This window comes from Myotis myotis, unplaced genomic scaffold (assembly GCF_014108235.1).
Source record: "Myotis myotis isolate mMyoMyo1 unplaced genomic scaffold, mMyoMyo1.p scaffold_m19_p_10, whole genome shotgun sequence".
NCBI lineage: Eukaryota > Metazoa > Chordata > Mammalia > Chiroptera > Vespertilionidae > Myotis > Myotis myotis.
In genome coordinates this window covers 77,452,478-77,478,371 of record NW_023416314.1, presented here as the reverse complement: position 1 = coordinate 77,478,371, position 25,894 = coordinate 77,452,478, and the positions used below count along the sequence as shown (strand labels likewise).

Here is a 25,894-nt window from a genome sequence, read left to right as displayed (position 1 = left end):
GTGAGTGGGGTTCCGACCAGAAAGGGGAGGTGCCCAGGTCCCACGCTGGAACTAGGATTGGAACCCACCGGGTGTGACACACTTACACTTGAGCAGAGGGTGAGTCTCTGGCTGTGTTTCTGGGGGTGAATGTGTGGCTGTGAGCCAGATCTCTTGGGTGTGCTTCTGTGGGCGCACCTGGGTGTAAGGATGTGTGTCTGAGGGAGGCTGTGGGTGTCCAGCTGGCCTGGGTATTGATGGGCAGGGCAGATCCTGTAGATGACCCTCTCCCGGTGCTCAGACTCACGGGCACTCCCCCAGGCTGGGCACCCCCTTCCCTCTGGCCCCCAGCAGGGCAGAACTGGGACTGCCCTTGTGCGGACGCCTTACTGAGTGGTCACTGCCCCTGTGAGGAGGGGCCCATGCACAGGGACCTGTGGCCGCAGGACAGCGTGCCCCTGGCCGGACAGACAGCTGCTGGCTGCGGACACCACCCAGGGGCAGCCCTGGCACCAGTCTGTTGGCTCGGCTCCCCCACCTTCCCCCTCTGCTCGATCCTTCTCTTCCACTGGGGGCCGTCCTCTCTGTGTCCCCGTCCTCATCGCCACAGCCTACGTCGGTGCCCGCTCTGGCGGTCCGGCCCCGGCCCCTGGCTCTCTGTCTGAGGATGCCGTGCGCTCCTCCGTCGGTCTCTCCCTGGCCCTCCCGGCGCCTGCCCCCTCGGGTCGGGCCGGGTGTCCTCCCATCCCAGGGACCCAAGACGTCCCCAGACTTCCGACCGACCTTCCCGACGGGTGGGCGGCGGTCTGGGCGGGCCTCCCGCGGGCGGTGGCCTCGGGCCGCGCCGCCCCTCCCAGCACTGGGCATGCCCCGGGCGCTGCTATATAAAGCGCTGCTGCCTCAGCCCCGCGCTTCCCAACGTGCCCTGGCCGAGCCCCCTCTGGTCCTCGAGTCCCGCCGAGCCGCTGCCACCCACCAGGTATCCCGGCTCCTGCCCTCGCCCGGGAAAGCCAAGGAGGAGCGCTATGGGGCAGGGGCAGGGGCAGGGGCAGGGGCAGGGGCAGGGGCAGGGGCTGCGGCGCGAGGACCCGCGCCCCCAAGGGACTGGCTGAGTGCCTGGCCCCCAGGGCTGCGGGCAGGAGCTCACACTCCCCGGGTGAGGTGTGAGCTCCCGTGCAGGGTCCCTGGGTCAGGGCGGCAAAATCCCTCCGCCTCCTGGGGGTGGGGGTGGGCGTGGGGGTGGGGCAGGCTCGGGCACCTCCGGCTGCGCTGTCCACCTCTCCGCCCCCTGAGTGTTAGGGGCTGGGCTGTGGGGAGGACACCGGCGGCCCTGACTCCCTCTCCGGTCTCTCTTCCTTCTGTCTCTGCCGCCAGGCTCTCAGCCTCTCTCCACCTGCAAGATGGTGAGTCCCCTCGGGTCCCTCCCCAATGCCCAAGGCCCCCCCAGACAGAGGGCCCAGGGGGCAGCTTCTCCCCAGAAGCCCAGCCCCTCGCCAGCACATGCCCCCTGGCCCCGTCCTGTGTCACCGGACAAGCAGCTCCTGCGGGTCAGGGCTCTTCTCTCCCATCAGCCTGGCAGGTGGGCACTGCTGGTCTCCCTTGGCATCCATTCATTCTGCAACATTTATGGAGCATCTCCAGGCACCAGCACCATTCTAGGTTTGGGGGGGATGTGACAATGAACCCCATCTGGGCTCTCAGGGAGTTCGCCTTCTACGGGAGGGCATGAGGCTCAGAGTTTGGCACTGACTGGTGAGCTGGGACCCAGACCTCTGCCCTCCTGGCCGCCTGCAGCACACTGTCCCCCCGGTCACCGAGGTGATGCTTTTGGTCCAAGGTTCATCAGCACCCAAGGGTGGGACAGGACAGGCACGTAGCACCCACAGGGCCAAAGAAATCTCATGACTTGTCCCAGGTGGCCAGCTGGTCCCCTGGAGAAGAGGACCACTGTGTGCGCTCTAAGCCTCTGAGCAGGCCCAGGTGGGAGCCAAGGATGTAAGATTCCACCCAAAGCAGCATTTCCATGGCTCAGAGCTGAAAGGAAGGGCATCCGCTTCTCCCCTACCCATCCCCAGCCTAGGGGTGGGCTTACAGGAAGTCCGACCCTGGGGATGGGAAGGAACCGATTCACCTATAAATCCAGGTCTCAGCAGAGCTCCGTGCAGGTGGACGGGTCACGGAGGCCAGAGAGACACCAGCAGCCAAGAATGATGCTGGGTTATTCTGCTCACTTGTTCTGTCAACAAACATTGACTGAGCAGCCAGCCTGTCAGGCACTGTTTCAGTGCCAGGGCTGCAATGAAGAACAAAACAGACTAAAACCTCTGGCCCTGTGAACCAAGCTAGGGCAAACCTGGCGGGGGTGGGGGTGGGGGTGGGGGTGGGGGAAGCGAGGTCCAGCCAGCAGCACCCTCCCCCCTCCCCCCCTGAGGGCACTGCACGTACAGTCTGCAAAGCATTCCCACCTACACATTCCTGGTCTTCATTCCCCAAACCAACCTCAGCCTCCCCTGGTTCTTGGGGCGGGGTCTGCCCTGAATGTAACCCAAGGTTACGTCACTCTTGAGTGACTTAATGCGCCCCTTGCGCTCACCCTGCCGAACACCCACCACTTTCGCCCCTGCCCCCCAGTTCTCCTCGGATCAGCTGGGTCCCCAGTGGGACTGCCCCCTGGGCTCCAAGGGCCTGGAAGACAAGGAGGGCCCCTGGGGAGGAGGCTCGGGCCTGCCACCCCCAGACTGCTTCCCTGGCTCCTGGCGCCTCGACGTGGGCCTGGACTGCAAGGCCTCCCCCGAAGGGGCAGAGGCCGGGGCCCGGACCGCCTACTACTACAGCCTTCTGCAGAGCTGCCTGCAGCAAGCTGGCCTTCCGGAGACCCAGGACCGCAGCCAGGCGCCCCGCACAGGTGCCCAAGGGCTCCACGGGGGGGAACCCCTGGGGTGAGGGAGGTGCCCGCAGCCCAGCCTGCTTCCCTCCCTGTCAAGGTCAGTCCCTTCCCCCAGGCTGTGACTAGGTCTGGAGCCCGGGCCAATTTCGGGCAGGCAGGCGGGCATTGTTTCCACGGGCCTCTGGCACCAGTCACGTCAGAGACCTAGGCTTCCCTCCACCCCCAGAAGGTCCAGCCCCGGAGTTTGCAGCCCATGGTCTGTGGAGCCCCGGCTTCCAGAGAAGTGTCTTGTCTTGGGAGCTGCAGTAGAGGCAGCTGGCAGATGGGACCCCAGCCTCCTGGCCTGCTTTACCTATTTTACGTATCAGTGGCCACCAAAGCTCTAAAATACAGGAAGAATCAGCCTCGGCTGCGTTGTACAGACTGGAAAACGAGGTGCAGAGGCTCCTCCTCCCACTGCACAGGGGCCAAGGGTCCCAGGAAAGTGCGTGGCGGAGCTCAGGCTAGAACCAAGGTCTCTGGTCACGCCACCTCCAGCGCCTCTAGACCAGCTGCAGAGAGAAGGGAGCTAGCCTGGGGGGGGGGGGGGGACACAGCACTTCCTCTTCCCTCTCTAGCTCCCCTCTGTCCCTTTAACTGCTCTCATCTATACCCAGAAGGGCCATGGGGTCAGGAGAGGTGGGCAGGGAGAAAAGCAGGGAGTCCCTGGTGAGCTTGGCCTGTTCTCTTCCCTCGAGGCCGCCCTGGGGCAGAGGTGACCTTGTGCATTCTGGGATCCCCCAGCACCTTTCTGTCTGTGCTGCTGGAGGGTGGGGTCCAGAGTCCCGGTGAGTGTGCACCCAAGTTCCCCCACCCCCTCCTACAGAAAGGGCAGCCCTGCCCTGGCCCAGCCACATCCCAAAATACCCGCGAACCCTGGCAGCTGCCAGCATTCCGGGGTGCCAGCTGCCATGCTCAGAGCGGGGGTGGGTTCTGGGAGCAGCTGCCCCCACTGCCCGGGGCCCGGGCTGGAGGAGGAGGGCATGGGACAGGAAGCCTTCCCTGGCCAGCGACTCTCCCCCGTCTACCCACAGGAAACATGCTGCTTTGCCTGTCCCCTGCGTGGCTGACAAAGGTGCCGGCACCGGGGCGGCCAGGAGAGGCGGCCCTGCTGGTTTCCAAGGCAGTGAGCTTCCACCCGGGGGGCCTGACCTTCCTGGATGACTTTGTCCCCCAGCGCCAAGCCACCTACTTCCTGGTGGGCCTGGGACCGGGGCCTGGCCAGGGGCGGGAAGCGGCTGAGCTCGCTCGCGACCTCACCTGCCCCACCGGAGCCTCGGCGGAGCTGGCCCGGCTGCTGGAGGACCGGCTGCTGACCAGGCACTTGCTGGCCCAACGAGGCGGCGTGGCTGTGCCAGCGACCCTGGCTTTCACCTACAAGCCGCCCACACTGCTCCGGGGAGGGGATGATGGCCCGGGACTCCGGCTGGTGGAGCTGAGTGGCAAAGAGGGCCAGGAGACACTGGTCAAGGAGGAAGTGGGGGCCTTTCTGCACTCGGAGGCCCTGGGCGATGCCCTGCAGGTACCAGGCTCCTGCCCTGGAGATCTGTGTAGATGCCACAGGATGGGACCCATGGATGGTCACCAAGTCCTGCTGGGAAGTTACCCCACCTTTGTGTCCTGTTGCCGCCCCATCTCTGCGGCCACCCCCTGCCCTCTCGTCCTCCGGTGTGACACCTCATCCCGCAGGCACAGGGGTGGTGAGCAAGCCCCTCCCCTTTCTGTGGTTGCAGGTGGCCATCAAGCTTAGCAGCTGGCGCTGGCGGGGGCGGCAGGCACTACGTCTGCACCCACGAGCAGAGGTGGGCACAGTGGCCGACACGGTGGTGGCATTGCTGGAGAAACTGGAGGAGGAGGAGAGTGTCCTGGTGGAGGCTGTGTGCCCACCTGCCCGGCTGCCCGCCCCAGGTGAGAGCCACCTGAACCGGCCAGGGGTGGGAGCTCGGCTCGGTCTCCTGGCTGCTGTGCTGGGCTCAGGCCTCACCGTCTCCCCCCAGGAAATCCCCCGCCAGGGCCGGAGCTGGCTTTGCGGATCTGTGCTGTGGTGTGTCGGACACAGGGTGACAGGCCCCTGTTGAGCAAGGTGAGGGTGGCCCAGTTTTAGGTCATGACCCTGCTGCCACACCCCAGTCCAGCCCCACTGAGCTGATGAGGGCCCCTGGGCAGAGAGGACAAAATCTTTAAAAAAGAATTTTTTTATAGCTGTTTATTTTTTATAACATTTTAATGTTTTTATTGATATTAGAGAGAGAGGAAGGAAGAGAAAAACATCCATGTGAGAGAGAGGAAACATCAATCAGTTGCCTCCTGCGCGCACCCCAACTGGGGAATCAAATCCACCACCTAGATATGTGCCCTGACCGGGAATTAAACCCACCACCTTTTAGTGTTTGAGACAACGCTCCAACCAACTGAGCCACACCTGCCAGGGCAAGAGGACAACATCCTGAGGGGGATCGTGGTTGCCTCTGGGAGGACTCCTGGGTCTGGCCCTTTTCATGCCCCTCCAACCCTTCCTGCGCCCCTCCCACATCAGGAGCCGTGACTGATCCCCATGCTGCCGCCCAGGGCGTGGGGCTGCGTCCTCTTCCCAAGGAGCTCTTGCCCACAGAAGAGGCCGACCCCGGTCCCTGACAAACCTCCAGAGCCTGGAGCCCTTAGGTGGGGCCTCCAAGCTGGGAGGAGCTCAGGAAGGCTTGGGGACCCTCCTGGGTGTACAGCTCTGGGCCAAGCTGGGAGGGAAAGGCTCAGTCCTGTCCTCAAGGAGTTGCTGGGCTGGGGCACACCAGGGTGGCACAGGCGCCAGCATGCTTGGAGGCCTCAGGGAGCAGAGACCCCAGCTGGAATCAAACCTGGGTGGAGTCCCCCAGGGGTCTAGGGACCAGATGGGCAGTGGCTGTGGAGGTGGTTTGTGCAACGTAAGTCACTTCGGAGAACTGGGCTTCTTGGATGTCCCGAGAGGTCTGGCCTGGATCTTGGCACAGGGGGCAGCATGCACAGGGTGGGGTGGGGGGATGTCGTGGGAGGACTCCTCCTGGGCCAGTCCCCTGAGCCACAGCCCGCCCAGGTGGTGTGCGCGGTGGGCCGGGGGAACCGGCCTCTACGGCACCAGAACTCTTTGCCGCGTCCGCTGGAGGCGGCGCTGGCCCAGTGCGGCCTGGGAGAGGCGGCGCAGGTGGCGGGCGTGCGGCGGAGCGTCAAGACGGCCGCCGAGGCTGCGCTGGCCGCTGTGCTGGCCCTGGAAGCCGGTGTGAGCGCTGAGCAGCGCGGCGGGCGCCTGGCCCGCACGGACTTCCTCGGTGAGTGCCGGCGGCCGGGGCCGGGGCCGGGGCCGGGGCCGGGCGCGGGGGCCACTGGTGGGGAGGGCCAGGCCCGGGGCGGCCCGCGCTGACCCCGCGCCCCGCGCCCCGCGCCGGCCCAGGCGTGGACTTCGCGCTGACGGTGGCGGGTGGCGCGCTGACCCCGGTGGCTCTGGAGCTGAACGGCGGCCTGTGCCTGGAGGCGTGCGGGGCGCTCGAGGGGCTCTGGGCTGCCCCGCGCTCGGGGCCCGCGACCCAGGAGGCGGCGGCGGCCGCACCGCTGGTGGAGACCATGCTGCGGCGCTCGGCGCGCTGCCTGATGGCGGGCAAGCAGCTGCTGGTGGTCGGCGCGGGCAGCGTCAGCAAGAAGTTCGTGTGGGAGGCGGCGCGCGACTACGGGCTCCAGGTGGGCGGCGCGTGGGCGCGGGGCGGGCTCAGCCCGGGGTCTGCGTGGTGGAGGCGGGGCCCGAAGCGGGGGTGGGGGGCGGGTCTGGGGGCGGGGCAGCCTCCGGGGTGGGGTCTGCGCCCCGCGATCTCTCTGGGGCGCTGGTCCCAAGTCCTAGGGGCCGAGCCAGCCGCCTGGCCCAGGAAGTCTAGCCCAGTTCTGTCCCTGCACCCCGCAGTTTTTTTAATTTTTATTTTTTATTGATTTCAGAGAGGAAGGGAGAGGGAGGGAGGGAGGGAGAGAGAGAGAGAGAGAGAGAGAGAGAGAGAGAGAGAGAGAGAGAAACATCAATGATGAGAGAGAATCATTGATGGGCAGCCTCCTGCTCGCCCCCAACTGGGGACCGGCCCTGCAACCCCCGGCATGTGCCCTGACCGGGAATCAAACCGCGACCCCCTGTTTCATCGGGCGATGCTCAACCACTGAGCCGCGCTGGGCCAGGCTCTGTCCCCGCAGTTTTACGGGGAGCCCAGGGTGGACAGGCTGGAGGCGCGGGGGCCGCATTCAGGGTTAGTGCCAGCACCGGGCTGTGAATGCCGGGCTAAGGAGCCTGGACCTATCCTGCAGAAAGGGCAGGCGCTTCCTCTGAGATTGAATCCCGAGGGCACCACCAGGAGGGTGCTGGGAGCAGCTTACAGATCCGAGTCAGGTTCACAGAAGTGGCCTCGTTACAGAATCTGGAGCCGTGCAGGCAGAATAGGCATTCTTATCCCCATTGAGCAGATAAAAAACGGAGGCCAAATATCGAGGCTCTTCCTGGTCCCCATCTACACAGTGGCCTCGTCTCCCCTCTCCCACAGTGCACTGCTCCCCCCCCCCCCCCCCCAGCTGTCCCTGTGCCTCCATGTTCCCTGCCTTGCACACACAGTCACCCGGATGCCTCTTCACTCCTCACATGCTACAGTGCAGACAGCCACCCTCCCTGCCCTCTGCAGGGGCTGCTCTGCCCTGGGTACCAGCTGCTTTGTCTGCCCCCCAGCGGGCAGTGAGCGTTGGAGGTGTGGGGCCCCACTGGGTTCTTCTGTGCGGACCTCCCAGTGTCAGAACACACTGGATAAATGACGGCCAAAGCATAATGCCCCAAAGACACCGGGCCACCTGTCCTGAGCCCCAGACCTGGTGGTTTCCCGACAAATCCTGGCCGAGTGAGGCTGCCCGTGGGAATGCGCACACTTGCCCTCGCACCCCACCCCTCTGCCCTCTCCCTCCTGCAGCCTTCTTGCCTCTGGCTGGCTCTTATCCGGCTCCCAGCTTCAGCACTGCCTCTTCTAGGGTGCTTTCTCTCCCCTCCAGGCTGGGTTACATGCCCCACCGCTGCACCTCCCATCTACTCAGTCATCAACGAATATTTCTTGAGCACCTAACGTTGGTAAACCCATCTCCCCTGAGGGCCAAGACCACCTTCTGGGCCCCATTCTGTTTCCTCAGCGGCCAGCACGGGCTGATCTGAGTGTGTTGCCCTCCTGTGGTTTCTGCAGCTGCACCTGGTGGAGTCAGACCCCAACCACTTCGCCTCCCAGCTGGTGCAGACCTTCATCCACTTTGATGTGACGGAGCACCGGAGGGATGAGGAGAATGCACGGCTGCTGGCGGAGCTGGTGCGGGCACGTGGCCTGCAGCTAGATGGCTGCTTCTCCTACTGGGACGACTGCCTGGTGCTCACAGCCTTGCTCTGCCAGGAGCTGGGTCTGCCCTGCAGCCCCCCGGCTGCCATGCGCCTGGCCAAGCAGAAGAGCCGCACCCAACTGCACCTGCTGCGACGCCAAGGCCCACCCTGGCCTTCGCCCTCCCTCCATGCTGTGCCTTGCTGCCCCCTGGAGAGTGAGGCTGACGTGGAGAGGGCTGTCTGCCAGGTGCCCCTGCCAGGGGTCATGAAGCTGGAGTTTGGAGCGGGCGCAGTGGGCGTGCGGCTGGTGGAGGATGCACGGCAGTGCCACCAGCACTTCTCACGCATCGCCCATGACCTGCAGGGTGAGGCCGATCACCCTGGCATTGGGCTGGGTTGGGGCAACTCCATGCTGCTGATGGAGTTCATCGAGGGCACTGAGCACGATGTGGACCTCGTGCTGTTCCGTGGGGAACTGCTGGCTGCCTTTGTCTCTGACAATGGCCCCACGCGGCTGCCTGGCTTCACCGAGACGGCGGCCTGCATGCCCACCGGGCTGGCTCCGGAGCAGGAGGCGCAGCTGGTGCAGGCGGCCTTCCGCTGTTGCCTGGGCTGCGGGCTGCTGGATGGGGTTTTCAATGTCGAGCTCAAGCTGACGGGGGCTGGGCCCCGGCTCATTGAGATCAACCCCCGCATGGGCGGCTTCTACCTTCGAGACTGGATCCTGGAGCTCTACGGCGTGGACCTGCTGCTGGCTGCTGCGATGGCGGCCTGCGGCCTGCGGCCTGCCGTGCCCCCTCACCCGCGAGCCACTGGCTACCTGGTGGGTGTCACTGGCCTAGTGTCCCAGCACCTGCAGGTGCTGCGCTCCACTGCCAGCCAAGAGGCCCTGCAGGCTCTTCACGACCGGGGCCTGCTGCGCTTCAGCCAGTTTACATCTTTAGAGGAGGCCCAGGTGCCTGGCGAGTATGAGGAGCCCTACTGCAGTGTGGCCTGTGCTGGGCCCAGCCCGGCCGAGGCCCGCCTCCGCCTGCTGGGACTCTGCCAGGGCCTGGGCCTCGATGGGCCCCACTACCCCGTTGCCCACTTCCTGTCCCACTTCAAATAGCACTGGTGTCAGGGGGCAGGGCCAGAGTGCTGGAGGGGTGCGGCGCTGCCTTCAGCTTCCTGACACTCTCCCTGCCTCTCCACCCATCGCCCTGTCCCAGCCCTGGCCTGGCCCACTCCTAGGCCTCAGGTCCGTTCCGGAGTGGCAGGGCCATTTTGACACCAAGGCCTCCTGGGATTAAGAGCCATAAAAGATAGCAACTGGGGGGGCCACTGGGCCCTCTTTCCCTCCCAAAGGCTCCAGCCCAGTCCACAGCTACCCCAGGACTCTTGCCATGGAGAAGGGACAACAGCTGCGCACGCACGCGCGTACACACACACACGCACACGCACACCACCTCCAGGGAGGTGGGAGTGTGCCCAAACCTAGCCCATCCTGCCACCCCTCCAAGCATCTCCCTCTCCCTGTCATCGACAGGAGGAGAAAACCTGGCAGGCCCTGGCCTTGGACAAATCCCGAGAAAACCTGAGACTAAATGCCCTGTCCTCTCACTCTCACCCTCGCATTTAACAAATTCCAGGACAGTTGTAGAGCCTGCTGACAACCCTGGCAAGGCTGCACCTGCCTCATTTGACCTGAGCAGTAGAAGCAGGTGGCCGGAGGTCAGCAGTTACCATCTCCCCCCCATGTAGACATGACTGACCCGTTAGATGAGGAAAGAGGCTCCAAGAGGAAAAACCATTGCCTGAAGGTCACATCACAGTGGGTGGAATGTCGAGGGACAAGGTGTAGGGTCCAGGTTCCTGCTTTTACTGTCTTACACGCCCATCGGCTTCTAGGCCTTGCTAACCTCCCTGCCCTCATATGTGGCTCTGACACACGTGAACAGCCCCTCATGCATCATGTATCGTCCCCAAGCTTAGGTGCTTTGGCCCCTGGTACACCTGACTAGCACTGGCAGAGGAGAGTCTCACTCCTGAATTCAGGGGAGACTGCTTTCAGAGCTCCTGTGTGCTCAGCATGGTGCAATGGACAGCTCCAGAAGCATCCCTCTCCAAATAAAGGCTTAAGGACTACTTAAAGGTCCAGGGTCTGCGATAGGTTCTTGCGACTTGGACAACATCTCTCAGGCTCAGCTTTGTGGGGAAGGGAGAAGTGAGGGGTGGCTAGGGGATACCTGTAACATCTGGAGCTAAGGACAACCGCCACACTGGCCAGGCTGTTGGGCTGACCTTTGTGGGAGCCTGCCAGGAGAATCCACACCAGCGCCCAAACCTGAGGGCCTCCTTAGGGTGGAATTACACCCACAGGGTCACATCCAACCAGATGACCCTCCTCCAGCACGGAGACCCCTGAGATCTGTATATCTGAGTTTATATCTACTCATCCAGGCCTCATCTGGTCCAATTCACCCCCACAGAGCCCCATCCAATAAGAATGCATGCCCAAATCTAAAGTCACAGACCAGGTTTGGTGTGTTCTTTCGTTCATTCATTCATTCATTCTTTCTTTTAACAAAGTTTTATTAAGCGCCTATTCCGTATCAGGTAGCCGGATTACAAAATGTGCTTTAATTGGCAGCGGAGCAAATTCCAACACAAGCCTATATTTACAGGTGGATGAATGAGACACAAGTCCTTTCTGGCAGGAACCTGGCAACAAAGCCTGGCGGTCAGTTGGGCACGGAGCAGTCACCGAGTAAATGCTCTGACCTGCAGGGTCCTGGAACCCGGAGGCACGGAGACAGAACACGGAGGTACGGAGGCACGTTAGGGAGACACTGATGCAGCCGCCTCCCTTTCAGGGGCGAACAGATGGGAGACGTGGCCTGGCCAATCGCCACCCAGCCAGCCTGGCAGCGAAAGGCTCAGCAAGGCTGAGAATTGCATTTACACTCATACCTGTCGCGCGTCCGGCTCTGCCCCATTCAAACTCTCTAAGAGCCAAGACGGGCGCCTCCGAGGCCGCCCCGGGCCGGTGCCTCTCCCGGAGAGCTGTGCTGGGAAGACTGAAGGTCTCTTTCGACAGAGGGTGCCGCCGGTTTGGGCGTCCTGGTAATCTGAACTACAACTCCCGAGAGGCCTTGCGGCGGACGCCATATTTCCTCCTCGCTAGGGCCAAGCGGCCGGCTCCCGGGAGGGAGATGTGCTTGCGTTATCGGCGCGCGCGGCCGGCCGCCGTCGACGTCGCGGAGAGATGACGTTGAGTCCCGGCCCGGGCTGTCAGTCACTGAGCCGCTGATACGCGCCGAGGGTCCCGCGGGGCCGGCGCCGCCATGGCGGCCGTATTTGACCTGGACCTGGAGACGGAGGAAGGCAGCGAGGGCGAGGGCGAGGGCGAGCCAGAGTTCAGCCCTGCGGTGAGTGGTCCTCCCGGGCGCGGCTGGATCCCAGAGCCGATGCCATCACCCAGCCGTTGGGATCGCCTCGGCGCCCCCCATCAGAGTGGACCCCGCTCCTGCAGACCCCGATCTTTCTCAGATTCCGGCCCCTATTCAGATCCTTCCCCACCGCCACCCCGACCTGCCTTCCAGGCCCTACCCCCGATCCTTCCTTTTCTGCTCTCGTCCTCTCCTCCCAGTCCTGCCCGTCACCTGCCAGCTCCCATTCGCGCCCCTTCCTCTCCTGGGCCGAGCAGCCCAGCTCGTGCGGGAGCGGTCCTGCACCTCCCTGGCCTCTGACCCCTCGGTTCCCCACAGGACGCGTGTCCCCTCGCCGACCTGAGGACGGCTGCCCTGGAGTGAGTGAGGGTCGTGCGGGGGGAGGCGGGAGTGGGGGAGGGAACCTGGGGAGGAGGGAGCCTTGCCCTCATCGCCCTCCTGTGTCCACAGGCCCGCGGGGCACTATGAGGAGGTGGAGCTGACGGAGACCAGTGTGAACCCCGGCCCCGAGCGCATTGGGCCCCACTGCTTTGAGCTGCTGCGTGTGCTGGGCAAGGGGGGCTATGGCAAGGTACTGGCGCCCTCCTCCCTCACAGGCTTCACCGCCAGGGGTTCCAGGCTTGTCAACCCGGAGCCTCCCACAGAACCCAGAGGCAGAAACGTAAAGGGTGGAAGGGCAAATCCTTTTAGAATCGCACTTAAAATCTTTACTGCCCCACCCTTAGAGGTGGCATCAGCCTCGAGGTCCCAGTGCTTCAGGGTGGGGTGGGGCCTTCTGAAGATAAGGTGTGGAGAGGGAAGTTGATCCTGTCTTCCCTGCCCTACAGGTGTTCCAGGTGCGAAAGGTGCAGGGCACCAACTTGGGCAAAATATATGCCATGAAGGTCCTGAGGAAGGTGAGTTATTTATCCAGCCAACAAATCGGCCATTCCCGACGTGCTACACTAGGTTTTGGGGAGATGGCAGGGAGCATGATGGAGGAGACAGCCCTGTTCTTGGGCCTTTGCTGGTCTGTTGTCAATTGTGATCACAGTCATGCCCCACGTAATGAGGGCACACACTCTGAGCAATGCATTGTTAGGCAATCCCATTGTTTCTGAACATCACAGTGTGCACTGACACACGCCTGGATGGTCTCACCTACTGCACACCAGACAATAGGGCAGAGCCTGCTGCTCCCGGGCTACCAGCCTGTCCAGCACATCATTGCACACAACAGCGCAAGATTAGATCAAACACGAGAAAGTGATGCAATCCAAAGATGCTGTAAACGAGATATATGAGGCTGCTGCGGTGAAGCAGGGCAGACTGTTGTATTTATAAGTAGAAAGAGCACACTCGAAAATAGAGAGAAAAAGTATAGTATAGCACATACATGAGTCAGTAACATAGTCATTTATTGTTTGCAAATATGTACTCTACATAATTGTGGATACCATATTTTTTTAAATCCTCACCAGAGGATATTTCTCCATTGATTTTTAGACAGAGTGAAAGAGGGAGGGAGGGAGAGAGAGAGAGAGAGAGAGAGAAACATCGATGTGAGAGAGATGCATAGATTGGTTGCCTTCCGTACATGCCCCAGCCAGGTCCAGGAATTGAGCCTGCAACCGAGGCACGTGCCCTTGACTGGGAATTGAACCCATGACCCTTCAGTCCTTGGGTCCGTGCTCTAACCAACAAGCCAAACCAGCCAGGGCAGTGCTATGCTTTTATATAATTGGCAGCCCAGTGGGTCAGTTTCCACCAGCATCGCCACAAACGTTCGAGAAATGGGTTGTGTTAGGACTTTACCTCATCACTAGGAGACAGAAATTCTTAGCTTCATTATACTTTGTGGGACCAAAGTCATAGATGTGCTTTGTTGTTGACTGAAATGTCAGTATGTAGCTCATGACGGGGTATTGTTTTGGCAGTAATTCTCGACCATGGGCAGCCTTGCCCCCAGGGGACGTTTGGCAATGCCTGGGTACATTTTGGAATCGTGACTAGAGAGGGTGCTAATGGTACCCAGTGGGTAGAGACCAGGGACGCTGCTAAATATCCTGCCGTGCACGAGGCAGCCCCCCACACCAAGGCATCGGTAGTGCTGAGGCTGCGAAAACTGCTAGAGGTTGAGAGAGGGTGGCTGGAGGATAATGGCTGGAGGGACGGAAGGAGCCCCCGGTACCCACCTTCTAACCGATCCCTGTCTCTCCAGGCCAAGATTGTGCGCAACGCCAAGGACACGGCGCACACCCGGGCTGAACGAAACATTCTGGAGTCAGTGAAGCACCCCTTCATTGTGGAGCTGGCCTATGCCTTCCAGACTGGTGGCAAACTCTACCTCATCCTCGAGTGCCTCAGTGGTATGAGGGGGCCCGGCGAGGGCATGGGCAGGGCCAAGGAACCAGCACAGGAAGGTCTGGGGGTCTGAGGGGAGCCTGGAGAGATGTGTGTAGAACAGCTAGGGGGCCCCCATACCCATCTGTCAGTCTCTGTCCATCCCTTTATTCGTTCATTCGTTCATTCGTTTATCTGTTCATTCATTCATCTGTTCATTCATTCAGCAAACACCTATCTGATGCCTATTGTGTCCCTCGCCTGTGTTGGGGTGGATGGGAATGTGCGAGTTTGTTTAGAAGTCTCGAGGGCTGTTTTATCCATTTCCACTGTCCCCTCGTGTCCTGTTCCTTCCTCCTGGGCCACCTCCACTCCCCAGGCATCATCTACCTGCGTCCAGTCAGGTCCCAGAGCCAGTTAGGTCATTCTCTGCCATGACTCCATCCTCTCCACTCTTCCAGGGGCAGGGGGAGGGCACAGCTGTCCTAACTCCGGCTCAGCCTCTCGTAGTGTCTCCTCCATTAACTCCCAGGTCGCCGCCTCAGAGCCTGGCATTGTTCCCAACACTCCTCAGAATTCATGGCTCCCTGTAACTGCCCGGATACAGCCTGACCTCCTTGGCCTGGCCTCTCCTGGGGGCCTCCTGTTCGCCATGGAGCGGTCCAGGCCTGCTTTTCCCCGAGCGCCATCTCAGCATCCCCTTTAAGTCCCACGGCTGCCACGCCTTCCTGTCCCCTCACCTTGGGATTAATTCTGTCCTTTGTCTCCTCTGTGAGGTGTTTGGGGTTAAGCTCTCAGAGCTGCCGCCTCCGTCTGGCATGTCTTCTCCCGTTAGACTGAGCATCCTGAGGGCAATGGCTGGGTCTCTTTATCTCTGTCCCCAGCTTCACCCAGCACAGGGCCAGGCACCGAGTAGGCGTCGGTAGATGTTTGCTGAATTGAATTGAACCCCCACGGCAGCTCTGTGAGGCAGGTAGGGCGGGATCATGAGCCCCACTCCCCCAAGAGGAATCCAAGGCTCGGAGAACAAGGGAGCTGGGTCCCAGCACACGGCTGCTGACGTGTTTGTGTCGCAGGCGGCGAGCTCTTCACACACTTGGAGCGAGAGGGCATCTTCCTGGAAGACACGGCCTGGTGGGTGCTACTTCCCCTCTCTCCCGGGGGCTCCGGGACCCCGGGGCCTGCCTTCCCCACGTCACTCTTGCCCTCTCCCTGTCCCGTCTCTGCAGTTTCTACCTGGCAGAGATCACACTGGCCCTGGGCCACCTCCACTCCCAAGGCATCATCTACCGGGACCTCAAACCCGAGAACATCATGCTGAACAGCCAGGGTGCGCATGTGCAGTCGTTTCTACTGGTCAGAACCTGCGGGGAGGGCTGAGGAGCCCGTGGGGTGGCCTGGGCCCTGACCACTCCTCCAACACTCCTCCTCAGGCCACATCAAACTGACGGACTTCGGACTCTGCAAGGAGTCCATTCATGAGGGTGTCGTCACCCACACCTTCTGTGGCACCATTGAGTACATGTAAGGGGCAGCTGGCGAGGCCCAGGGTTGGGAGGACAGCCAGGAAGGGCCTGGCGCAGCTGATGGTTCTACCCCACTTCCAGGGCCCCTGAGATTCTGGTGCGCAGCGGCCACAACCGGGCGGTGGACTGGTGGAGCCTGGGCACCCTGATGTACGACATGCTCACTGGATCGGCAAGTCCAGCCTCCTGGGGAGGGCCGGAGTGAGGGCAGGAGGAGGTCCCTCTCCCGGGCAGGGCAGGGCCCGGAGGGAGGCCCACAAGGCTTCTCTCACCCTCCTCCCCTCAGCCACCCTTCACTGCAGAGAATCGGAAGAAAACCATGGACAAGATCATCAAAGGGAAGCTGGCGCTGCCCCCTTACCTCACCCCGGATGCCCGGGACCTCGTCAAAAAGGTGGGCTCCCTCCTGCCCTTGGTCCAGCCCGGCTCATTGCCCAGGCCCTGCGTGGGTTCCTGAGTGCCTCTGGGTCGTGGGGCGCCAGAGCACTACAGCCTGTGCAGGGGGCCCCTGGGATGGAGGAGCCCCACTTTGCAGTTCCAGACATTGAGCTCGGGGCTTAGCTCTGACGCAGAGCAGCTGCCGACCCCAAGTCCCTGGTCCTAACTTGCAAAGCGTTCGTGATGAGCTAGCCACTCTTCCACTGAAAAGGCAACCAGGGCACAGTAGGCTCTCATGCAGATATGGGGTTGGGTCCCCACTAAAGCACCCTGGGGTGATGCCAGCAGCCATGGGCCTTTGTAAAGGCTTCGTAGAGAAGGGGACATTGGACCAAACCTTGGAAGTCTGAGCATCAGTAGGTAGAGACCACACTCCAGAGGCCTCCTCCTCCCACTTCTCCCTCCTCTCCACCCCCCATCCGCTCCCCAGCCAGCTCCTGGGAACACGGGGACCCCCGAGCACCACCTCTGTCCCAGACCCCACCCTCTGTCCTGTCCTTTAGTTTCTGAAGCGGAATCCCAGCCAACGGATCGGGGGTGGCCCAGGGGACGCTGCTGATGTACAGGTGGGCCTGGGACCACCATAGGGGGGTGCTGGAGGGCAGAGAGAGTTACTGAGGATGCCAAGGGGGGTGAACTGTTGGCATGTTTGGGGGCGCTCTACCCACAGAGGCACCCCTTTTTCCGGCACATTAATTGGGATGATCTCCTGGCCCGCCGTGTGGACCCCCCTTTCAGGCCCTGCCTGGTGAGTGGTGGTCCCATGGGCCCAGGGGTGGGTGGAGGACCCCCATTTTGGCCGCCCCTTGACCCCTCCCCACTCTGGTCTGCCCACAGCAGTCAGAAGAGGACGTGAGCCAGTTTGACACCCACTTCACGCGGCAGACGCCAGTGGACAGTCCGGACGACACGGCCCTCAGTGAGAGCGCCAACCAGGCCTTCCTGGTACGGTCTGGGCGGCCTGCAGGCTCGGGGACACGGGCGGGATGGGCTGAGGAGCATGGCTGCTGAGCATCGCCTGCCCTGCCTCTGCCCCCAGGGCTTCACGTACGTGGCGCCCTCCGTCCTGGACAGCATCAAGGAGGGCTTCTCCTTCCAGCCCAAGCGGCGCTCCCCCAGGCGCCTCAACAGCAGCCCCCGGACCCCCATCAGGTACTCGGAACAGAGGGGAGCCTAGGGCTGGGCCAGGAGGCCGGTTCGAGCTGTGGTTCTGCCGTCAAGCCCAGGGCGGCCCCGGCTGAGGCTCTTAGCCAGCATCAGCCTCAGTTCCCATCCACCTCGGGGGTGCCTGGTGGCAGGGGCTGCCTGGGTGGGCACTTGCCCTCACAGCCTATGTACCCAGGCAGGTGGGGAAGTCGGCCCTCCTGCCCTGGTGCCAGGAGGCGCTGACTCTGCCTTGGTTTCCCCTGCAGCCCCCTGAAGTTCTCACCCTTTGAGGGGTTCCGGCCCAGCCCCGGCCCACCAGAGCCCATGGAGCCCCCTCTACCTCCTCTCCTGCCAGCACCGCCACCACCACCCTCGAGCACTGTCCCCCTCCCCATCCGACCCCCCTCAGGGAAAAAGAAGTCCAAGAGGGGCCGTGGGCACCCTGGGCACTAGGAGGATGGGCAGGGATGAAGCCAGCTGCTGAGGCTCCTCCCTGCAGGCCAAGAAGGACCGCAGGGGGCATTGGGGTACAGGAGTGAGTGTGTGTGAGAGTGTGTCTCTGTTGGGAGTGGCCATGCCCCTGAATCATGAGTGGGGGCTGGCTGCGGGGGAGGGCCTCCCGCCGCTGAGCTGTGTGCTCGCAGAATAAAGGATCAGATCATGGCACCGACCTGGCTCTTTCTTTGGCCGTCTGGGGGCAGGAGTGGGCAAGGTCGTGCCAGAGGAGCTGCTGCTCAGGGGCAGAAGGGTCACTACAGGACCACAGAATACAGGGCTGGAGGGTTTTATTTCAGAGGGCTGCTCAATGCCCCAGGGAATGAGTGCCCTCTCGGAGGGGGCAGAGATGCATGGCCTTGGGGACAAGACTGAGGGGCGAGTGACAGTCTGAGGCTCTCCCTGTGGATGTGACAGTGGGGTCCAGGGCAGGCAGACTCCTGTCATGGCAGCTGGGGAAGTAGAGGCGCAGCGACAGGGATGTGGCCCCAGGGCTGGCCCCTACAGGGCGGTGACATGGAGGCCCTTGCCCCCAGCTGCCCCAGCACTGTCGTCCCAGGCGGCGCTGCCAGCAAAGGCGTGCAGGTCGCTCAGCAGGGCCTCGGAGCTGCCTGCTGAGCCTCGCAGCTCCTTGGAGCCGAGGCTCAGGCCCCCTTCAGTGTCGCCGGTGTCACCGTCGCGTGCTTCCTGTGCGGGCTCTGGGCCGTGCTGCGGGCCGTGCTGCTCTCCACACCGCTGCTCCTCTTCCTGGGGCTCGGCCTTCCGGGGACCGCCACCAAGGCTGTAGTCTTCCTCGTCCTGCTCCTCCTCCTGCCGCTCGGGGTCATCTGGTGCCTCCAGCTCCGCCCGGGCCCGGAGCCAGCGGCCCGGTGGGCTGGCCCAGAGCAGGCGGCGGGCGCGGCCCCACAGCGCGGCCCCCAGGCGGGCCGGGTGGTAGTAGCCGCCGGAGTCCCGGCTGAGGCGGCACCAGGCCAGGGCCAGGCCAGTGGCGAGCAGCAGCAGCAGCAGCAGCAGCAGGACCACAGTGACAGAGCTGGAGCCCACCGTGTCCTTGGCGCCGCCGGAGCCCAGGACCCCTGGCAGGGCCAGCAGCGTCCCAAGCCCGAGGGCACAGGGCAGGTCCTGTGGGGAGACAGGCAGGGCTCATCCCCAGGCCACGGGCAGGCTGGGTGACTGGGTCCTGGGTTGCCTTTTGGGCAAAATGGGGACAGTTGAACAGAAAAGCCCAAGTCCTTGCTTGTCAACAAAGTTCTTGCCCTGAGACCTGTCCACCTTCCTCCCACTGCACCTTCCAAGCTGCTGCCGGTGGGGGGGGGGGGCTCAGAGGGAGGGCTCTGCTGGGAATGTCCCGTCCCTCCTCCCCTTCCTGCCAGCCACATGGCTCGCCTCTCACCTTAGCTCCGAGAACCTCCGTGAGGCCTAACCTGACCTGGATCACCACCCTGACCTCACCCCTGCAGCCCAGCCCAGCTCCACTACCCACCCCCGCTCCTGGCCCAATAGGAATGCTACTTGTTTATTAGGTCTGTCTTCCCCCCACCAGAATGAACTGCAGGAAGACGGGGATCTTTCTGGCTCAAGCACCTAAAAAATCCCTGGCACACAGCAGGTGCCTGATAAATGGTTGACTCACACACTGCCAGGGCGGGCAGGGGGGGCACGGCGGGAGCCTGCAAGGTTGGTGCTGGGGCTGGCTTTTCCCGAGGCCTGGGATGGAGGAACCAGTCCCAGGGCAACTGTTCACTGTCCACTTGGCCAGGTCCCAGGAAGGGGGTCCCCGAGACTCCTCTTCCCCCAGCTCTGCTACTGCCCCAGCTGCATTTCCGTTCAGTTTAACTCTGTCCCTGGGGACCTCAGAGGCTGGGGGAGGCGGGTGCAGCTGCCAGAGGAAGCCTGCGGTTGGAACAAGGCAGGTGGGGGGGTTGGGGGAGGGGTGCAGAGGTACAAGCAAGACTCCCTCCCAGGCAGGCTCACCAGCAGAGCAGGGGAGGGTCTCTCCGGGGGTCTTTAAGCAGGTCTGTGTCACAACCTGAGGCCCAGGGAGGCCCAGCCCTGAGGTGAAGGGAGAGAAAGGCCCAGCTTCTGCCCCACACCTGTCCTGGCTCTGTTCTGTCCTCTGAGGGACTGGTTGCTTTTAGCCCCTTAGAGGGAATCCTTCCTTAACTCCCTCTGACCTCCTGTCACCCCCACCCAAGGACCCAGCGGGCTCCAACGCTCACCATGGGTCCGCAGGCTTCTCAGCACTGGGTGCCCACCTCTAGCTCCAACAGCACCGAGTGAGAAGTGAGCTCGCGCTCAACTGCAGCTAGGGGTTGACGCTTCCGCTTCCTGCCCACGATACCCCACCCAGCCCTCTCTGCCATAGGCCCCTTGAGCCTCTTGGGACCACCCTGACCCTCACAGGCCTCTCGCTGGGCCAGGCTGTGCTATGGAGCCTGTGACCAGGCCTCCAAGAAGAGGAAGGGGGCAGCCAGCTCAGCAGGATGTGGCCCTGAAGGTTCCCACGGTCTTTTGCCTCAGTCTTCAGGGAAGAATTCAGGGAAGCTGACGGTGGGGGATGCTCATGACCCCCAGACCTTTCTCAAGTTGATGATTCCTGCGGCCTCAACTGTCCCCTTTTCTTTTCCCAGCCCCACCTGCAGCAGAATGGCAAACCTGGCTTTTAGAAAGAGAATTTTATTTGGAATGAAAATATAGAGCCCATCCCTCCTACTCCTCCAAGGAGGGAGCTGGGAATGGGCAGGAGTGGGGAGATGGTCCCTCAGAATATAAGCTTGTGTTGGTACAAAAATCCTCCACAGTAACAATGACAAAAGCCAGGCAGCTCCATCCTGGGCCACAGGATGGGTCAGGGTGTGGACTGGCCCTTGAACCTGCCCCAGAGACCCTCAGCAGGGGGCAAGGGACAGGGGACAGCCAGCCAGCAGTGTGACCTGATAGCAGAGGCTGAGTGAGGAGGGGGCAGAGGAGGAGGAGGAGGTGAGGTGGGAATGGCATCCGTGGGGCCTGTGGCCTGTGGTCCTATGCGTCCCCATTCTCCATGCGACCCAGCTGCTCCTCCAGGCGGCCAATCCGCTCCCCTTGCTCCTTGACCAGTGCTCTGAGTGCCCGCAGCTCCTGCATCACCTCCTCCAGCTTCCCAGCCTCCTGCAGGGATATGGGGGGGGGGGGGGGTCAGGGGTCACAGAGCTGTAGCCCTCCCTAAATCAACTACCAGGCAGGGAGGGGCCGGAGGCTCAGAAACAGCAAATGACTCAGGCACACACAGCACACGGGGCTTCCCAGCACCACCCAGACCACCAGCACGTACCCCAGCTCCGGCGAGGCTGCTGCTGGGGGCGGCTGTGTTGGTGGAGGCTGCAGGTGTGGACGCCCCTGGGCGAGTGGAGCCAGGGGCCGCGGCAGGCCGGCTGTCAGATAACACGTTGCGCCGGCTGACCTTCAGGTCCCGATGCTTGCTGGGCACGTAGGCCTCCCGCAGGGAGATGAGGATGGGGTCTGCGTCCCGCCCGCTCACCCACTCCTCCGCCTCCAGGGCCGCCTCGGGCCCTGCCGTGTCGGGGTACAGATCATCCTGGAAGAGGTCCGACTGGGCAGGGGGTGAGGGAGGTCGGGATCAGCTGGGGGCCCACCATCAGCGTCCTTTTGTCTGGACTCTAGGTGGCCACCTCATCACTCTCCTGGCCTCCGGGCCTGCACCCTGTCAACCCATTCCCCAGTGGCCTGGCCCCGAGTCACCACCTGTCTAAGCTCAGTCTGTCCCTTTACTTCCCTCCTGGACACCGCCAACTGCTCTTTCCGAAGCAGGGCTTGGTGAGATTCCGGGCGTCATGGGTGTGCCCAGGGACTGTGAGCGCCTGGGACAGCCCTGTCAGTCTGGTTCACAGCTCGGCTCCCTGGGACGTGCCTGGCACTGAATGGTCACTCTGCAAATGCTGGCTGGAGGAGGAGGAAACCCGTCCAAAGCTCTTGGCTGAGCATCTGAGACCCAGCCACATGTGGCCTGATCCCCTCCCCATGGGGCCTCCGCTGCAGCCAGACTCCCTGCCCCTCTCCATTCCCAGCTCTGTGCCCTGTGCCTGGCCGACTGCCCACCACTGGAGGGCCCTGCCCCAGCCACACTGCCAGCCGGCCTCTGACGAGAAGCCCGCCTGGCTGTCTCCTGTGGTTCATCCAGAGCAGGGCCTTGGCTCTCACCCTTATCTCGGCTTGTCCCCTGCCCAGTACAGCCTAACACCTGGGGACACCTGGTTGTCCAGCCCACTGACTGCACCCACACCCAGCCATGTCTCATTCACAGGCCTCACCCCACATGGCCTGTCTGCTGGAGAAGGGAATGGGTGCCCACACACTGTCGGGTAGGACAGGGGAACTGGGTGGCCTCACCTTTCTTGGCACAGTCATGACAATGGGCTCACACTTGCGCTCATGCAGTTTATAGAACCTGGAAAAGGGAGGGAGGGAGGAGCCATGGAACCCCTACCAGCTCTCCTGGCTCCCTCTACTCCCCACTTCCAGTCCTCACCTAGCCCCTCCAAGACTGACCCCTGACCCCGGGGCTTCCTAAGCAGTCTTCTATAATTTGACCTCTCACCCCTGCCCCTGGGCCACCCCCCACCCCCAAAGCCAGCTGCCTAGGTGGCCCCTCTTACCGGGCGATCTCACACTTGCTGACCTCCAGGCCCCGCTTGGGCATGCTGCCCATGCCCCTCTGGGGCTCTTTGCTGGTGAACGTGTTCAGGAAATGGATGTAGGGGGACTCGTCTGTGATCTCAAAGTACCGGATGCTGGAGTCGCCCTGTGGGGTGGGCGGGACCAGGTCTCAGTGCTCGGGCATCCCTCTTCCCTGTCCACCAGACCTGCCCAGCCTCACCTTGCCGCACACGTAGACCACACTGGTGTCAGGGTCATAGAAGGGCAGCAGGGCCCCGTTGCTTGAGTCCAGCTCCTGCAGCGCCATGGGTTCTTCGAGGTTTGCCTGGCATGTGGGGTAGCGTGCAGTCAGGCCAGGCCAGGCCACACTCCCCTCTCCCCTCGATGTCCCAACGCTCCATCGGGACGGCCCCAGCCAGCCTCACATCCCAGGCCGGTAGGTTCTCTCCTACCTCTAAGCCTTCGCCGACATAGTGTACCCCACCAAACCCTCCTGGCTCCCCTCCGCTCCCAGGGTCCTGCTTCCCTGGCCTACGCCAGGCCGTCAGACTACTCCCAGGCTGCTGAGCAAGTGCTGACAATCCCCACCACGTGGGAGCTGGGGGTGCCAGGAAGCATCAGCCTGTCTCAGGGGCCCCTGGAGATCAGGATCCAGAAGTACAGCTGTGGACAGAGCACTTCAGGGGAAGGGCTGGGAGGCTTCCTGGAGGAGGGGCCTCTGCACTGGGTCTCCAAGGGCAGCTGGGTCGGGGCAGGCAAGCAAAGGAAGGAAAGACCCTCCAGTTGGTGAGAACAATGTGGACAGAGACTCGGAGGCAGCTGGAGGCACAGGGGAGGCCAGAGAGCCGGGGCAGGAACGGGAGAGGCTGGCAGGGCTCCGGGTCTGAGAGCCTCAGGTGCTGGGCTGAGAACCTGGGAACCACCGGTCTCTCCAGGGTGACTCCCGCACTCCTCGCCCGGGGTGGGGTGGGGTGGGGTGGGGTGGGGTGGGGGGACGGCGCCAAGTCTCAAGCCTGCCACCTCAGGCCACCTCAGGCCAGCCAAGGCCACTCACCGGGTCCCAGAGCGCCAGCTGCCGCTCGCTCATGCGGCTGAAGCCTGTGGTGAACACCTTGCCGTCAGCCAGAAAGATGGCCCGCATGGGCCGAGCCCCTTCGTGAGCCTTCTCCCGCTCCTGGTGGGGGGCATGGTGGTCAGTGCGACGCCTGAATAGCGCCCCTCGGCCTGTTCACTGCCCCCCTCGCCCTCCGGGACCGCGTACCGCCACCAAGGTGCCCCGGCGGGGGTCGATGATGCGCACGCTCTTGTCCTTGCACGCGGAGCAGAAGAGGCTGCCATTGTGGTTCCAGCTGACGTTGTAGATGAGGTCGGGGTGCAGGCTGTCCAGGCGGTACAGCTCCTCCGCCGTGCCCACGTTCCAGATGAGCACCACATTGTCACAGCCTGCCAGGTGGGGGGACGTCAGCCTCCCAGGCCCGTGTGGAGCACCCTACGGGGGGGCCTCCGCTTCCTCATCTCTCAGACGGGCCTGGGAGGAGGTGGCGAGGGCGGGGTGGGGTGGTGCGGACCTGCGCTGAGCAGCACGTTGCGGGCCGTCGGGTGCCAGGTAACGATGCCCACGCGCTTGGTGTGCCCCTCCAGCACCACCACCGGCTCCGTCAGCGGCGAGACCAGCCCGTTCTCTGGGATCTGCCACACCTGTGGGAGGGGTGAGGCTGCCAGCTACGGCCTGCGCTTGGCCACGCTTCCAGCAGCCTCAAACCACCCCCGCGACCCAGGGCCCACCACAGCCCCACACCTCACCATGACCGTGCAGTCCTCGGAGCCACTGGCAATGACTTCGTCGTTGTGGGGACACCAGTCGATGTCCAGGACAGGTCCCGTGTGCCCACACACGGTCGGGTAGGCCTTGTCAATGCGGCCCGTCTGCGGGCATGAGAGGACCGGACCGTCAGGGAGGGAAAGAGGCTCCCAAGCTCCATCCCGCCCAGAGCCTGTCTTCCCCTCTAGGGAGCAGGAAGGATGCACCAGGCCTGGCCCACAGGTGGCCCAGATGTGACTGCTCCTCCTGGCCCACCTCTGCCTCGCAGGCACCACCAGGTGAGCAGGAAATGGTTGCCTCTGACCCTGACTCAGGAGCCATAAAAGACTTTCTCCTTCTGGGAAAAAAGTGGATTATGACACCTTCCCGGCAGTGCGGGGATGGGCAAGATATGGGATGTGGACATGGGTCTGGGAGGAGTGGCCAAGCCACCTCCAGCACTTCCCCCAGCCCTCAGGGGCCCCACCTTGCTTAGCGGGAGCACCAGGAAGGCGCCCCCGCCGCTGGCCTCCACAATCACCGCCAGGAACTTGGGGTTGACGGCGCAGAAGGTGCTGTCCCAGGTGACGCGGGACACTCGAATGTCTTCATAACACTGGTCATTCTTGACCGGCTGCCCGAACACATGCCGGAATTTGCTCTGCCGAACCACCTTTCGGAAGGACATGTCTGCGGGGGGCAGAGGCCTGGTCAGCTGCCGCCCAGCGCCACGGCCCCCAGCCTCCCAGGGGGATGCCGCTGGGGCCTGGTCATCACCACCCGCCTGGCTCGGTTTCCCCTACAGGATGGGGCCACGGGTGCAGACCCCGGCTGCCTGCCCCCGGGGCAGACGGCACTGTGAGCCCCGGAGGCCCCTTCCCTGGGCCCCCCTGGCTCCGGTGCGTGTGGGGGAGCAGGGCGGAGGGCCAACGCCAGCGCGCGCTCAGCTGCTCCCTCCGTGGGTCCCACTCCCCGCAGGGGCCTTCGCCGGGATGTGGGCGCTGGTGAGGAGGGGGGCGGGCAGGGGGCCGCGTCCCGGGAACGTGCGGGGCCCGCAGGAATGCTCCGGGAGCCCCCGGCCGGCGCGGGGGGCCTGGCAGGACGGGGCGGGGGGCGGGCCGCCGCAGAGCATCCCTGAGCCGCCGCGGAGCGGGGCCGAGGTCAGCCGGGGGCCCGACTGCCAGGCACCCCGGGCGGGAGCGGAGGGCGGGGGGCCCAGGGGAGCGGGGCCGGAGGGTGGGGCGCCGCGGAGGGGAAGGGCTCCTCGGACTCGCGACCTCCCACCCGGGCCCCTGCGGCCCCGCCCCCGCAGCTCCGCCGCCCCCCGCCTGCCCCCCAGCCCCGGCCTCCGCGCTCACCGGGGGCGCCGGGGACTGCGGCACCGGCCTCGGGCGGCTCCGGATCCCAGCCTCTGGGAAGCAGGAAGCGGGAATCAGGAAGTGACAGAGGAGAGGGGCGCGGGGCGGGGCGGGGCGGGGCGCGGGGCGGGGCCGGGGTCACGCGCGGGGGGCGGGGCTGGAGGCTGCGACGGTGCCTGGAGGCCGGGGCGCGGGGGGCGGGGCAGGGGCGGGGCCTGAACGGGCCTGGGAGCCCCGCCCCGCGGACCCCCAGTCGCTCTGGGGCGGAGGGATGGGTGCCCGAGGGGCCCTTCCAGGAGCGGATGGAGGCCTGCCCCTCCCCACCTCCCACCCCCATGCGTGCTCCAGGGTCCCCCAGGCCCCCCCACCCACCCACCCACCCCAAAGTCCGTTATTTACTGGGACAGCCGACGTGTGACCGTGCCGCTAAGTTACAGAAGTATCCGCTCTTGGTTAGCGATGTAAATAAAAC

The 25,894-nt window shown here is 63.6% G+C and overlaps 4 protein-coding genes across 9 annotated transcripts; 2 read left to right on the top strand and 2 right to left on the bottom strand.

Annotated features, from left to right (window-relative positions):
• The first annotated feature begins 904 nt into the window (after positions 1 to 904).
• CARNS1 (carnosine synthase 1) lies at positions 905 to 11,559 on the top strand. 5 transcript variants are annotated; one of them, XM_036326453.1, is made up of 10 exons: positions 905 to 958; positions 1,354 to 1,382; positions 2,611 to 2,884; positions 3,604 to 3,693; positions 3,940 to 4,427; positions 4,639 to 4,813; positions 4,903 to 4,988; positions 5,973 to 6,204; positions 6,327 to 6,610; positions 8,128 to 10,760. In XM_036326453.1, the coding sequence occupies exons 2-10, from the start codon at positions 1,380 to 1,382 to the stop codon at positions 9,361 to 9,363; spliced, it is 2,868 nt and encodes a 955-aa protein (XP_036182346.1). In that variant the 5' UTR covers positions 905 to 958; positions 1,354 to 1,379; the 3' UTR covers positions 9,364 to 10,760. The 5 variants fall into 5 exon arrangements, 4 of the variants coding, with proteins under 4 accessions (XP_036182346.1, XP_036182348.1, XP_036182347.1 ...); XR_004970593.1 differs by lacking the exons at positions 905 to 958; positions 1,354 to 1,382 and adding exons at positions 10,919 to 11,059; positions 11,419 to 11,559 and having other exon boundaries at positions 2,424 to 2,884; positions 8,128 to 9,078; XM_036326455.1 differs by lacking the exon at positions 2,611 to 2,884.
• RPS6KB2 (ribosomal protein S6 kinase B2) lies at positions 11,520 to 17,781 on the top strand. 2 transcript variants are annotated; one of them, XM_036326458.1, is made up of 15 exons: positions 11,520 to 11,662; positions 12,002 to 12,042; positions 12,134 to 12,254; positions 12,511 to 12,579; positions 13,884 to 14,031; positions 15,082 to 15,139; positions 15,235 to 15,335; positions 15,439 to 15,529; positions 15,613 to 15,703; positions 15,818 to 15,925; positions 16,473 to 16,535; positions 16,640 to 16,717; positions 16,807 to 16,914; positions 17,009 to 17,121; positions 17,382 to 17,781. In XM_036326458.1, the coding sequence occupies exons 1-15, from the start codon at positions 11,579 to 11,581 to the stop codon at positions 17,566 to 17,568; spliced, it is 1,461 nt and encodes a 486-aa protein (XP_036182351.1). In that variant the 5' UTR covers positions 11,520 to 11,578; the 3' UTR covers positions 17,569 to 17,781. The 2 variants fall into 2 exon arrangements, 1 of the variants encoding a protein (XP_036182351.1); XR_004970594.1 differs by lacking the exon at positions 17,382 to 17,781 and having other exon boundaries at positions 16,708 to 16,717.
• Positions 17,782 to 17,886: 105 nt separating this feature from the next.
• On the bottom strand, positions 17,887 to 20,117 carry LOC118665220 (protein tyrosine phosphatase receptor type C associated protein). The gene is made up of 2 exons (XM_036326459.1): positions 19,830 to 20,117; positions 17,887 to 18,732 (listed from the first exon to the last, which is right to left on the bottom strand). Exons 1-2 carry the CDS (start codon positions 19,830 to 19,832, stop codon positions 18,112 to 18,114), a joined length of 624 nt encoding a protein of 207 aa, XP_036182352.1. The 5' UTR covers positions 19,833 to 20,117; the 3' UTR covers positions 17,887 to 18,111.
• A 153-nt stretch (positions 20,118 to 20,270) lies between these two features.
• On the bottom strand, positions 20,271 to 25,526 carry CORO1B (coronin 1B). The gene is made up of 11 exons (XM_036326456.1): positions 25,423 to 25,526; positions 24,552 to 24,754; positions 24,067 to 24,189; positions 23,832 to 23,961; positions 23,525 to 23,706; positions 23,318 to 23,437; positions 22,484 to 22,588; positions 22,263 to 22,408; positions 21,997 to 22,054; positions 20,921 to 21,199; positions 20,271 to 20,757 (listed from the first exon to the last, which is right to left on the bottom strand). The coding sequence occupies exons 2-11, from the start codon at positions 24,750 to 24,752 to the stop codon at positions 20,632 to 20,634; spliced, it is 1,470 nt and encodes a 489-aa protein (XP_036182349.1). The 5' UTR covers positions 24,753 to 24,754; positions 25,423 to 25,526; the 3' UTR covers positions 20,271 to 20,631.
• Between the last annotated feature and the right edge of the window lie 368 nt (positions 25,527 to 25,894).

Excerpts from the sequence above, each read along its gene's own strand:
- CORO1B (XM_036326456.1), bottom strand. The coding sequence starts at position 24,752 with ATGTCCTTCCGAAAGGTGGTTCGGCAGAGCAAATTCCGGCATGTGTTC. Across the intron at positions 23,962-24,066 it reads CCGAGGACTGCACGGTCATG|GTGTGGCAGATCCCAGAGAA; the intron begins GTGAGGTGTGGG and ends CCCCTCCCACAG. Across the intron at positions 22,055-22,262 it reads AGCAAGTGTGAGATCGCCCG|GTTCTATAAACTGCATGAGC; the intron begins GTAAGAGGGGCC and ends TCCCTTTTCCAG.
- CARNS1 (XM_036326452.1), top strand. The coding sequence starts at position 2,554 with ATGCGCCCCTTGCGCTCACCCTGCCGAACACCCACCACTTTCGCCCCT. Across the intron at positions 4,428-4,638 it reads CCCTGGGCGATGCCCTGCAG|GTGGCCATCAAGCTTAGCAG; the intron begins GTACCAGGCTCC and ends CTGTGGTTGCAG. Across the intron at positions 6,205-6,326 it reads GGCCCGCACGGACTTCCTCG|GCGTGGACTTCGCGCTGACG; the intron begins GTGAGTGCCGGC and ends GCGCCGGCCCAG.
- RPS6KB2 (XM_036326458.1), top strand. The coding sequence starts at position 11,579 with ATGGCGGCCGTATTTGACCTGGACCTGGAGACGGAGGAAGGCAGCGAG. Across the intron at positions 11,663-12,001 it reads AGCCAGAGTTCAGCCCTGCG|GACGCGTGTCCCCTCGCCGA; the intron begins GTGAGTGGTCCT and ends GGTTCCCCACAG. Across the intron at positions 15,530-15,612 it reads TGTGGCACCATTGAGTACAT|GGCCCCTGAGATTCTGGTGC; the intron begins GTAAGGGGCAGC and ends CCCCACTTCCAG.